Source organism: Entelurus aequoreus, linkage group LG07 (assembly GCF_033978785.1).
Source record: "Entelurus aequoreus isolate RoL-2023_Sb linkage group LG07, RoL_Eaeq_v1.1, whole genome shotgun sequence".
NCBI lineage: Eukaryota > Metazoa > Chordata > Actinopteri > Syngnathiformes > Syngnathidae > Entelurus > Entelurus aequoreus.
This window is the reverse complement of record NC_084737.1, coordinates 49,800,891-49,813,864: the sequence shown is the minus strand read 5'-3', so window position 1 is coordinate 49,813,864 and position 12,974 is coordinate 49,800,891. Positions and strand designations below refer to the sequence as shown.

Below are 12,974 nucleotides of genomic sequence, written 5' to 3'. Positions count from 1 at the left end.
GCAAAGAGTTCCGGGGGTCCAAGCGTGGTCGTAGTGCACGAGAGAGCGTCCAAAGTCCAGGCAATGTGACGGGTAATCAGGAGGGCAATCAGGGTTCAGGGGAATATGGCAGCGGGAGCTGAGACAGGGACTGTGGGAGGAAGGAGAGACGAAGGAGATCAAAAACAAGGTACGAGGAAACAAGCACAGGAGAAGAACACTGGTGGGAAGTCAGAGACGTGAGCTTACTGCAAGCAAAGCAACGTTCCGACGAGGAGTAGTCAGTGGCGAGGCTCTTTATCCTGTCGTCCGTAATCACTGCCAGGTGTCTTGATTAATGATTGTCTCCAGCTGCGGCGGCATGTGGATGCGGTCTGCACAGCGCATGTGGGTGCGGTCTGCGCAGCGCGTGTGGGGGCGTGTCTGGACGTACTCAGAGTGGAGCTGCTGAGTGCTCCTGCAGATGAGGGAGGAACGGACTGTGCGTGTGTCATGACATTTATAATATTAATATTAGCTTTTATTTATAATGCACTTTTTATTTGACATCAAATCTCAAAGTGCTATATATTAAAAGACATAAAAACAAATAAAAGAGAGAAAAGTTGGAAAAAAAAAACTGACGATTTCCAAATTTAAATTAGCTGTAGGCTTTTCTAAAAAGGTGAGTCTTAAGTCCTTTTTTAAAAGTATCCAACGTCTGTGGGGCGCTGAGGGGGTCATGGCGTTCAACAGACAGGGAGCGGCGGCTTCAAAAGCCCTGTGCCCTATAGTCTTGAGCCGTGTCCTGGGTGCGAGGAGACAATGCTGTTGGCCTGACCGGTTCTGGTTGAGGTGTGCGATGTGAACAGGTCAGTGAGGTAAGTGGGAACATCACCGTACATACAGTGGTGGGTGTGCAAGAGAACCTTGTATTCGATGAGGGCAGAGATGGGGAGACAGTGAAGGGTGTGGAGGATGGGGGTGATGTGCTCGTACTTCCGCACCCTGACAGCGCTGTTCTGAAGATGTAATCAAACCTGGAGGAGACAAAGGCATGGACGAGCTGAGACGAGCAACCGTGGCAGTTGGGGAACCAGAGTGGGGGACTTTGAGGTAGAGTTGTGTGTCGTCAGCATAGCATTGGAAATGTATTCCATGTCTGCTGACGATACGCTCGAGGGGATGCATGCAGATGGTGAAGAGGGTTGCACCAATTACGGAGCCCTTATGGGATCCCATAGGTGACGGTGTGAGGACAATATTTAGCATCCCCCAGGACCACATACTCGGTCCTGTCAGTGAGGTCCGAACGGAACCAGTGAAGGGCAGTGTCGGAAAGGCAGATGAAGTGCTGGAGACGGGGAAGGAGAATATGGTGGTCAATAGTGTCGAACACAGCGGAGAGGTCAAGAAGAATGAGGAGGGATCTGGAACCGGAGTCAGACGACATCAGCAGATTGCTGGTTACTCTGATGAGAGCTATTTCTGGTAAATGGGAGGGGCAGAAACCGGATTGGAATTTTTCATATAAACTATTAATTATGAGATTGGAGTTGAAAGGAGACAATTTTTTGGAAATTTTTGGATATGAATGGGAGGTTAGAGATTGGTCTGTATTTTGAAAGGGGTTTGAGATAAATGGTTGTTTTTTTTAGACGGGGTTCGATAAGAGCTGTTTTAAGAGCGTGGGGACTGCCAGTTTTGAGGGAGTTTTGAGGGCGAGATTGATTACTTTAGTTATGAGGGGGTTAATTAATTAGTTAATCTTCTTGACCTCCCGCTGCATTGTGGGTGTGACGTGTGTAAGATGATGTATAACGGGTGTTGTCGGGATGTCAAAGATGAAGCTATCCAGTGATGTAAGAGACAAACGGATATTGTCAAATTTAGATTTAAAATAGTCAAAGAAAAGTTTGCAGTTTATTGTTGTACATATGAGGGTAATTGCGGTTTAAGGAGATGGTTTAGAGTGAAAAATATTTTTTTAGAATTGTCTGGGTTCTTGTTGATAATTGTTGAATAGTAGAGGGACCTGGTTGTTGAAAGAGCTTTTGCATATGAATGTTGATGTTCCCGGAAGGCCAATTTTTGCACCATCAAGCTAGATGTTTTGCTGGCACGCTCCAGGGCACGACCCAACCTTTTCCTGACCCTGAGCTGGTCCCTGTGCTAGGGAACTCAGCGGGTGAAAGTGACAGTCCAGGTTTTTTCTAGGGCATGAAAGTTAAGAATGGAGCCAAGGCTGTTGTTTTAATAATCATTTAGGTCAGTGACTGATGATTGTGGAGGGGAGAAAATAAGCTGAAGGTGGTGGGTGAACGAGGTATGGTCAATGTTTTTGATGTTCCTAAATGTAATCGGTCGTTTTGGTATGGTGAGATGGGAGGATATGGGGAGTTTTATTGCTACTGCCTGGTGGTCAGAGATACTGAGGTCGTGGATATGGAGATCTGTGACCAGTATGTGGCCTTTATTGTGTGTTGGACCAACAACAAGCTGTTGAAGGTTTAGGCAGTCCAGGACAAGCTTAAAATCAGATGTTAGTCGGATGGTGTGAGAATCCATGTGTATATTGAAATCCCCAATGACCAGGATATTTTTTGTAGGATGTGCATAGTGAGATGAGAAAGCCATGTATGTCAGAGTTTAACGATGGTTGTGGTTTAGAAGGATGGTAGATAAGTGCTATGGTTGCTGAAAAAGGATTATTGCATTTTAGAACGAGGCTTTCAAATAAGCTGATACTGGGGATGGGTAGAAGGGAAAGTTCAATGCTGGTGTGAAAATAAACTGCAAGCCCCCCACCACGGCCTATTGAGCGGGCCTTATTCAGGTAGGAATAATCAGAAGGGCAGGCCTCGTTGAGGGCTGACTAAACAACTGGCTGTTGCCAGGTCTCAGAGAGGCACATAATATATATTTATTTTTCTAGTATATGGTCATGAATGAATCCGAATTTGGTAGACAAAGACCAGACAATTAGTTGTAATGAGAGGTGTGTTTTTGAATCCAGTTTTTTTAGTGGCCAAGGACACTATAATCCACTCCGGGGTTTCTGTTTTGCCGGAGATTATCAGTACCTGGGATGGCGCTGCTCTGATGACGCAGATACTGTGCGACGAGACGGGCTGCAGACCAGTGGGAAGCTATGGCGCCGCATTCGCTGTGTTTGGAAAGAACAAACCGCCGGCCAGATCCCCTGTGGATGTAGCGGGGTCTGCGTGGTAGATCCAGTTGCAGTGGAGCACTGTTGTAGAGGAGTCCATGGATCTGCTTCAAACCCTCGGTCCTCATGATGGGTGAAGACGCACCGGAGCTTGCCGTTAGCCACGGCACAGGTGAGCAGCAGTTGATGGTGGCAATACAGGAGAGGATAATCCACAGCTTCCATGGGGCTATCTGTGCCCCCTTATTTCGAACAAAGGCTCCAAACTGGAAGTTTTGTCAAGGATCGCACAAACAAACAGTTCTGCTTGCAAAACTCAAGAACATCTGGAAAGACAAGAAACCTGAACACTAACTTCAAAAATCTTCAAAAATCTATATTGGCAATTGAAATGTGATGCTATAGAAAGATCTTAGGCATCCACTGCACAGACCACGTTACAAATTATGAAGTTGGCAGAAAGACAGAGGAAGCAATCGGACCCCACAATGCCTTTCTCACAATTGTAAAGAAACACACGCTTGGGTGGTATGGACAACATTTCCTGTTCATCAGGCAATGCTGAGACTATCCTTCAAGCAACAGTCCAAAGAAGCCGCAGAAGAAGAAGAAGATGGAAAGACAACTTCTGAGAATGGTCTGGATTAGACCTGGCAAAAACTGCAGGCCAGTGGAGGAAGTAAACGGGTAGAGAGCGCTGGCAGCATCATCTTTAACCCCACCCAAAAGACTTCTGTGGGAGTCAAGCCAAAAGTGAAGTGAAAAACGTGTTCAATGTTGGCCATTGAAAAATAATCAATTTCTTGTGTTATTTCAAATCTATTGTGGTCTTGTAGAAAAACACTCATCCAAATACTCATGGCATCGACCAGTGTTCTTTTCAAGGACATTTAAACACATATTGAGTACATTTCTAATGTCCTTGGCTGACATAATGGAAGGCAGCCAACTGTAATGGGCAGAGGGTCTATCACTCCAGATAATGTGCACAGTAGGCCTGCATCTGAGAGAAGAGTCAGATCATTAATCATTTTTAAGAAGCTGCCTCATAGAGAGAAACATGAGAGGAGATGTGCGGTTCATGAAATGTGAGAAGAACGGAGAACGAGAAACGAACCTTTCCCGCCACTACAGGAAGTAGAAGCACCAGTTAATAAAAATGATGAGGTTGTTTGTACTTGTTCCACATTCTGTTGAACCAGGAAGCAAGAACACTTTGCTCTCCTCTACAAAACCTTACATTCCTTGTCCTGGGTTTATAAATAGAGCACTTTGCTATCGATGTACACCACAAATAAGCAGCATGAAGATTCACTAATGAGAAGAGAATCACAAAAGGTGCAGGTCTACAGTCCACTAAAATGCTCCTCCTGTGATGGGCTTGGCCCCAGTGGTGATGTTGTTAATACTTTATATTATTGAACAAATAATATTGAACTTTTGGATATATGCTTTGTTTGCACAAAATCATGCAAAATAATACCACCAAGGTCAAAAGAGCAATTATCTTCTGAATTAAAGTCACACAAAAGGAACATTACAATATACATTGAAAAAAAGACACAGTAACTCAATTATATTTTTTGTTATTATTTTATCTTCATGACCAATAAAATTCATATTCGATTTCCAATTTACAATTAATTTTGACATACCAAATATTTTCTATAGACATTACGTTTGTTTTTAATCATTGGAAGTCATTGGCAATGGACAATTTCACATATACAATTCAAGACCTACAGTACATGTAAAACTCGAGATAAGTTGTGCAAGCACATTCATTGATTCCCTGCCACTTAAGCGTCTAATATAAAATAAAATATTAATAATTCTAGTCTAATATTAATACAAAACTTAAGTTCTCGGAAGATGCTCTATGTTCAGTGCATCCGGAAAGTTATCACAGTGCTTCACTTGTTCCACATGTTGTTATGTTACAGCCTTATTCCAAAATGGAGTAAAATCATTTTTGTTCAAAAAATTCTACAGACAATACCTCAGAATGACAATGTGAGTCTTTTTTAAAACATTATATTTATTTAAAAAAATAAATAAAGACAAACACATTTTATTATTCACAGCCTTTGCTCAATAGTGGCAGCATGGCATAGTGGGCAGGACACTTCACCCTTGCCCCCAGTGCCGCTCACACTGGTGAATGAATGATGAATGATAGGTGGTGGTCGGAGGGGCCGTAGGCGCAAACTGGCAGCCACGCTTCCGTCAGTCTACCCCAGGGCAGCTGTAGCTACGAAAGTAGCTTACCACCACCATGTGTGAATGAATGATGGGTTCTCACTTCTCAAGCTCCATCAGATTGGATTAAAAGTGTCTTTGTACATTACTGCATTCATTTTAGTCTGGTCAGGGATGTGGCCAAGAAATTGATGGTCACTTAGAGCTACGGCATTTCTCTGTGAAGAGAGGAGAACCTTCCAGAAGGACAACCATCTCTGCTGCAATCCACCAATCGGGCCTGTTTTGTATAGTGGCCAGACAGAAGCCATTTCTTAGTGAAAAGTTTGCCAAATGCACCAGAAAAACTGTCAGACTATGAGAACAAAATTCTTTGGTGTAAATGCCAGGCATCATGTTTGGAGGAAACCAGGAAACGCTTATCACCAGGCCAATACCATCCTTACAGTGAAGCATGGTAGTGGCAGCATCATGCTGTGGAGATGTTTTTCAGTAGCAGGAACTGGGAGACTAGTCAGGATAGAGATAAAAATGAATGCAACAATGCAAAGAGATATACTGGAGGAAAACCTTCACTTTCTTATCCAATCTGATGGCGCTTGAAAGGTGCTGCAAAGAGGAATGGGCAAGGAGGAATGGCCGAAACTGCCCGAAGATAGGTGTGCCAAGCTTGTGGCTTCGTATTCAAAACGACTAAAGGCTGTAATTGCTGCCAAAGGTGCATCAACAAAGTATTGAGCAAAGACTGTGAATACTTATGTAAATGGTTTTTTTTTCTAGGTGTTTTAATATTTAATAATTTGGCAATTATTTTCTAACAATAAAAAATAAAAATAAAACATTTCACATTGTCATTATGGGGTATTGTCTGTAGAGTTTTAAGGGCCCAAATGAATGTATTCCATGTAGGAATAAGGCTGTAACATAACAAATCGTGGAAAAAGGTAAGCACTGTGAATACTTTCCGGATGCACTATATATATATATATATATTTATATATATATATACTTGGCTATTGCATGTGTGTTGATGTGCAAGATTGACTTAATAATTGTCAAATATGACAGCAGATGTTATGAGTGTGCGCTTGTAGGTAGTGTGTGTCTACATGTGCATGTTATCATTCATGGTGTTGTTTTGTGTATCCTATGGTGATGTTCTCCATCCAAACTGCGCTGTCACATGAATTGCTCGAATACCATGCTCAAATAAATGTGATACAAGGCAGTCCAGACATAGTCTGCAGGCCACATACTGTAATGACACACAGGTTCCCAAAGAAAACAGGAAAAAAACACAGAAAGTGTTTACGCAGTGTTTATCTAACTTTTCAGTGGTTCAATTCCTGGCCTCATTCTACAACACAGATGAGCTTTTAGCACATGCATGTACAACAGATCTGATCTTATCATCCCCTCACTGTATTGTGCTTTGTATACATCTGAATGTGAATACACACTCAAACAGTATAAACTATGTGCTCAGACAGGATTAGAATACGCTAAGCGCTCACTATTACACGTGCATACGCACTGAGCAAGATACAGTTTAATTTGAGTTATGGACACTCGTAGTCGATTAAGGTACAGTTGGCAAAACAAAAAAGATGTAATTGACAAAATAGGTACTCAGAGACTCACTAACCATTCATCTTGACAGCTGCAGGAGCCTAATCAACTCACATGTTTCTTTTATAAGGAGTTGGGTATTGTTTCTGGTTATCTCATGGTCAAGTGACTATTTGTCTTCCTGAACTGGCAAAATTGTCACTTTTACATGGTATGAAGCTATATATATCTAAATATCAATCGAATACAAAGGTGCATGTGCACAAGCGTCACATATCATTATGAAACACCCATGTCTTCCATGTACTGTATACTGTATAATGCCTATATATACACACAATGGAGTATACAATATTTGAGTCATCTTGCTAGTATTATTCATACTAATGCATGCTACAATGGTTACTTTCAAAGACATGCAGCACTACAAGAGCAGAATAGCATAGGTTTAATAAATGCTGATGAAGAATATAACCTATAGATCTGAGTACCAGTTGAATGATTGTATAAATGCGAAGCATATATATTTTTACCTTCTCATGATGCCAATCCAAATGGAACTATGTTTTTCTTTGGTTTGTTGTTATTATGCTTTCTCATGTAACAGCAAGCTAATAAAAATATGAATTGTTTGTTGTACTAAATGCCAAAGCGTACTATGACAAAGCTGCTATCTCTTTTCTATTCTTATATTTTGTGATGCTTTTTTGGGCTTGTTGGGTTAATACACTATAAGCCTTAATTAGCTGTACCTTTAAGCAATTATTTACCCTTGCTGTTATAAGTGTTAGTACAAATTATGTAATATCACTACATCTTTTGTGGCTTATTCATACGACTGTTCCTACAATTATGGAATGCTATGAAGTAAAGGACAATGTTGTTTATACTGGGCAGTGGCGTCAAACTACATAGTTTTCCTGTTACAGTTGGGCTTGGTGGCAGTTAAAGAGACACTTACAGGTAGAACTAAAAATATTTTTTTACATACAAATAGGCACTAACGTAGAACACCACCTAGATTCTTGATGTGTTTATCTTAACACACAATCAGGCGACTACTAAATTAACATGTGATGTATAAATGAGAGATTCACTCTTGTATATCCACTAATGCTTCATTGAGGAAATAAATAAAAAAACAAGCACTGTTGTGGTCCACACACACAGCACTTCCCCGTGGTCCATATATTGGTCTCTACAGAGGCCACTGGTACAGATAATAATGAGCAAAGAATGCTTGTGCACTTAGGTCCTTAAGGAGCCTATTGAGGGAGCCTTAAATGACCATCAGGCCAGATGGGTATTAGCATCCATCCTCTGTTGCTGTTCTTGAAAGTATGGCTAAGACCTTGGCAGTTGGAGTAACGTATTTTGCTGAAACTATGGTATGATTTAATCTTAAACCTTGACAACAGTATGCTGATCGTATTGTGCATTGTCTTCTGGCCACAGTTTGTAATATGATGGAGCAACAGGTGGTCCCGTGAGACTGTTGATTATTATTACTTCTTAGGCTAGTATTTGGCTACGTTTGTGAGCTGGGCAACTACTGTCATAATAAGTAAGACTAACTCCATGCAGAAGTCAAGGATGTCCCAAAAATGACAGGTTGTAGTTCTGTCATGTGCTCAAGTTCCTTCGGATGTGAGCAAACATCCGGTCTTCGGTTGACTTTTACATCAAATCATCTGCTCTAGACTCCCACACTGGACCTGAAATACCAGACCACTCTTTCATTTTTCTGTGCAAGTGTCTGCAGATGATAGATGAAAACAATCTTCAAAATAGCTCACATTATACATCCGTACGCATCTTAGTGATGTTTACATAGTTGGTGTTGGCTACGGTGCAGTTTCCTGTTTTCATGCCCTCTGGTCTGAAGTCCTCAGTACTGTGGTTGGCAGCCTCTTGAATCTCCACATAATCCGACTTGCTGAGAGTTGACCCGCTGCCACTGCGGCCACTCTTCTTTAGGTCATCAGTTGAGCTGGCCTTAGGCACACTAGGGATATTTAGATACTGCGCCTGTTCTTCACCCTCAGTCTCTCTGTGGTAGAAGTAGTTGAAGTTGGACACGATTACTGGTACCGGCAGCGCAATGGTCAACACACCGGCAATAGCGCAAAGAGACCCCACAATCTTTCCGCCGATGGTTGTCGGGACCATGTCGCCGTAGCCCACAGTTGTCATGGAAACCACTGCCCACCAAAAGGCTTCTGGAATGCTGCTGAACTGGGATTCTGGCTCGTCTGCTTCGGCAAAGTAAACAGCACTGGAGAAGAGAATAACGCCGATGAATAGAAAAAAAATGAGCAGTCCGAGCTCACGCATACTGGCCTTCAGAGTCTGCCCCAAGATCTGAAGTCCCTTGGAGTGGCGGGAGAGTTTGAAGATACGAAACACTCTTACAAGCCGAATGACACGGAGAATAGCTAAGGACATAGCTTGCTGTCCCGTCTCTCTATCCTCTGGCCTCTCTGCTAACTCTGTGCCAAGAGTGATGAAGTAGGGAATGATTGCTACGATATCAATGATGTTCATGATGTTCCCAAAAAATCCAGCTTTACTGGGACATGCAAAAAACCTGACTAAGAACTCAAATGAGAACCAGATGATACAAAGGGTCTCCACAATGAAGAAAGGGTCAGTAAAATATGATGATGGGTAATACGTCATTGTGACATTGGAAAGGGTTTGGAAGGGAGAGTTGTACATCTCCTCGTCTTCGTTCCGGAAAATTGGCAGTGTCTCCAGACAGAAGCTAACAATCGAGATAAGAATCACCATGACGGAGATGATGGCAATGATTCGAGCTGGACCTGAGCTCTCTGGGTACTCAAAGAGCAGCCACACCTGTCTCTGGAACTCATTTTCTGGCAATGGGCGCTCCTCTTCCTTTATGAAACCTTCATCCTCCCTAAATATTTCCATAGCTTCCTCTCCCAGCTCATAGAAGCGAATCTCTTCAGAAAAAATATCAAGAGTGACATTAACAGGCCGGCGCAGCCTCCCTCCCGATTGGTAATAATAAAGAATGGCATCAAAACTTGGTCGATTGCGGTCGAAAAAATACTCATTCCGAAGAGGGTCGAAGTATCTCATCCTTTTCTTGGGGTCGCCGAGTAGCGTCTCCGGAAACTGGGACAGGGTCCTAAGTTGCGTCTCAAAGCGTAAGCCTGAGATGTTGATGACGACCCTCTCGCAGCACTCATGATCTGGGTCTGGGCCATAGTGGTCATGAGGCTGACCCGGATGTGCTGCCGCTTCGTCTGTCGGGTCGCTGGTCGCAACCGTCATGCTGGAAGGCGATGGGACCTGGAGCTTTCAAATGAGGCAGGGCCACGTTTGGCCACAGGAGATACGCCTGTTAAGACCTAGAGCGGGGAATAAAGAGTAATTTTAATATAATTTCTAACATAATTATTTGGGTACCTTCCACATTTGAATTGATACCGGGATTGAAGTTGTGTGTATAGATACATGTTGTTAATTGTTTAATAATAAAATCATTTTTTTGATTCAATATATAAAAAGTAGCGGATTATGATACTTGTGCTAACCAGTTGTTGTATATTGTTTTTAACTACATTTCTGGGTCTCATTTTAAAGTATAGTAGACTTTGCATGCGGTAGCAAGACGTGTGTTGCCTAGCTAGGAAAGAGCCTTTCCTTTGAAGTGCAACGTGCCAGTCTAGCCTTATGTTGCGCCCTATAAAATATTTATATTGTAAGTATTGTACTTCTTTAACACTTGCTGTTTGGTAGTAACGTGCATCTTAATTGTAGTTTCCATTACACATTTGGAGGCGTTGAAATTGCCATGTAAAATTGCTAATGATAATCAGCAGCATGTATATGGTAATCAGCATTGCATTAACACATTTTTACTTTACGTTTGAGCGTTTTCTATCAGACATACTTGCTTTGTTGGCAATGAAAATTACAACTTTGCCTAGGGGCAGTTTGGCTGAGTCCACTGAGTTACCTCACCTAATGTTTGATCCCTTGTTTAGTCTGCACCCTGCCGTGACATTGTGAACAACAGTTTGATTTTACGTGAATCGATACCCGGTAAAATGTAACGAATTTAGTACCCATTCTTAAGTGTCAGTAGGCCTACATTAAATCATAAACATTCCTGCAGTCAAGCAAGGCCAGGACATTTGAAAGACAGGAGCAAGGAGGGGCCCGAGCATTTGAGCACATCGGCTCCACTTTGTCTCTGAGTATTAGGTTATGAGTTCTCTCTCATTCGAGCCTGCTGTTGGATCAATATGCCATCCAGTAATATTGTATTAGCTCTTACAGGGTGCAATTACAACCAACAGATCCGATTATATGCTGAGTGCTCCGTACAATTTGAGATTACTTTCCAAAGCTTTTATGTGTAAAATTAAATATTGTATGCCCAATAAGCCACTGATTAATCGCATTGTCAGTTGCCATCTAACTTTATTTAAGATACATGCTTTGTAAGTTGACAAAAATGCATTTGGAAATAAATAATAAAGACCCACCTTTGTTATTTGTGTTGCTTATTGTTGCTGATATGTGCAGTGATGATGCCCAACAAGTCCAACAGAAGTATCAATGTCACCCCTTGCCGTCCAGCCAGCTCCTTTCCCATATATCACCGAAAAAGTCCGGCTCTGCAACGAGGTGCCATGGGGAGTGGAGAGAGTACAAGGGATGAGGATGCAGGAGTTACATCCCCTCATCTCACAGCTCATACGCAGCCGATACATGCCAGGATGATGCAGCTATGGGTTACAGGTTGGAGTCGTGCTGTTGCATTGATTCAATGAAACTACAGGCATGAGCAACTTTTTGCAATGTTTTATTCAGCATAGTGTGGGATGGAGTGCCACATATCTTCCAACAGACTTGAAAAGGGGAGGCAGCGAGGTATGCTAATATCATTATGTATACTTTGGATTCCATTCTAGGACAAAAATCAGCTGTAATGCATCATCCATTAAAAGATAAACATTTATATATAATTATTATGTTATTGCCTGCCATTTTACCCCTATAAAAAGATATTGCACATATACTTTAAATGTTCACATTCCATATAATAAACCAGTCTTAGTCAATGAAGCAAACATGACATTTCAGACAAAACAGCAAAGCTCATGCACTGTCATTCCAACATGAGCATGAATAGTTGTTTTTGTTATTGATTGGCAGACTAGTGACTTAGTTGGAAGTGACAGGTGCCAAACATGCTTAAGCCATTTAAAGCCCCTTCGTGTGGATGCAGCCACAGTTATATGCATGCACTAACCAAACCAGATGACAGCATTACCTGATATCATTATTATTAATATTGCAGCTAATGGCATGCAGGAATTCACCCCGTTTCTCCTGATGCTGAGATGCATGAAATGTTATCCAGTTTGCCTCCTCTTCATCAAGTGTTCCTTTACGTTGGTGGTGAGCCTTCATTCTCCTGCTTGCCTTTTATTGGACTCGCACGTCCAGCGGCTGTTCCATCACGTCACGGCCGTGTGGAGCAACCTGCTCTTCCCGCGTCGCTCATCTGTCACTTACATCCCTGGTGGAGCTGCATGGGCTGCAGTTGGGCATCGTAGCGCATACTAAGAGCTTCTGCACAACGCGCCTCGCCCCTCACTGCTGCTCTCCCTCTTTCTTTCTTTCTCCAGACTCCGCGCACGTTAAAGGGGAAGCACAGTGGAAACACTGCTCCAAAACTTAATGTATCTATTTTATTGCACAGAGAAAAACACTCATTTTAGTAATCTATTGCAATGAGGTATTTGTACTTAGTTTATGCAATGCAACTGTATACAGTTAACATTTGTGTGAGCAAACCACCGAGAAAAAAATTAATATTGGCTTTCTATCTGTGTTTTAATCGTTAACATATCTATCCACTTGATCATTTTTGTTTAGGTATTGTTCTGTTAGTTTTGAACTCCCTCAGTTCCTGTTTTGTGCACCCCTGGATTTGTTTTGGTTACCATGGGTGCTGATTGGTTTCAGCTGCCTCTGATTAGTATTCGGGATGCTCACCTGCTGCCGGGCACTAATCAGAGAGCTATTTTTTCACGTT

General features: G+C 42.1%; 1 protein-coding gene across 1 annotated transcript; it reads right to left on the bottom strand.

Moving 5' to 3' along the window:
- Positions 1-4,745: 4,745 nt before the first annotated feature.
- kcna2b (potassium voltage-gated channel, shaker-related subfamily, member 2b) lies at positions 4,746-12,497 on the bottom strand. Its single transcript, XM_062053841.1, has 3 exons — positions 12,256-12,497; positions 11,416-11,547; positions 4,746-10,272 (listed from the first exon to the last, which is right to left on the bottom strand). The coding sequence occupies exon 3, from the start codon at positions 10,193-10,195 to the stop codon at positions 8,693-8,695; it is 1,503 nt and encodes a 500-aa protein (XP_061909825.1). The 5' UTR covers positions 10,196-10,272; positions 11,416-11,547; positions 12,256-12,497; the 3' UTR covers positions 4,746-8,692.
- Positions 12,498-12,974: the final 477 nt, after the last annotated feature.

Excerpts from the sequence above, each read along its gene's own strand:
- kcna2b (XM_062053841.1), bottom strand. The coding sequence starts at position 10,195 with ATGACGGTTGCGACCAGCGACCCGACAGACGAAGCGGCAGCACATCCG.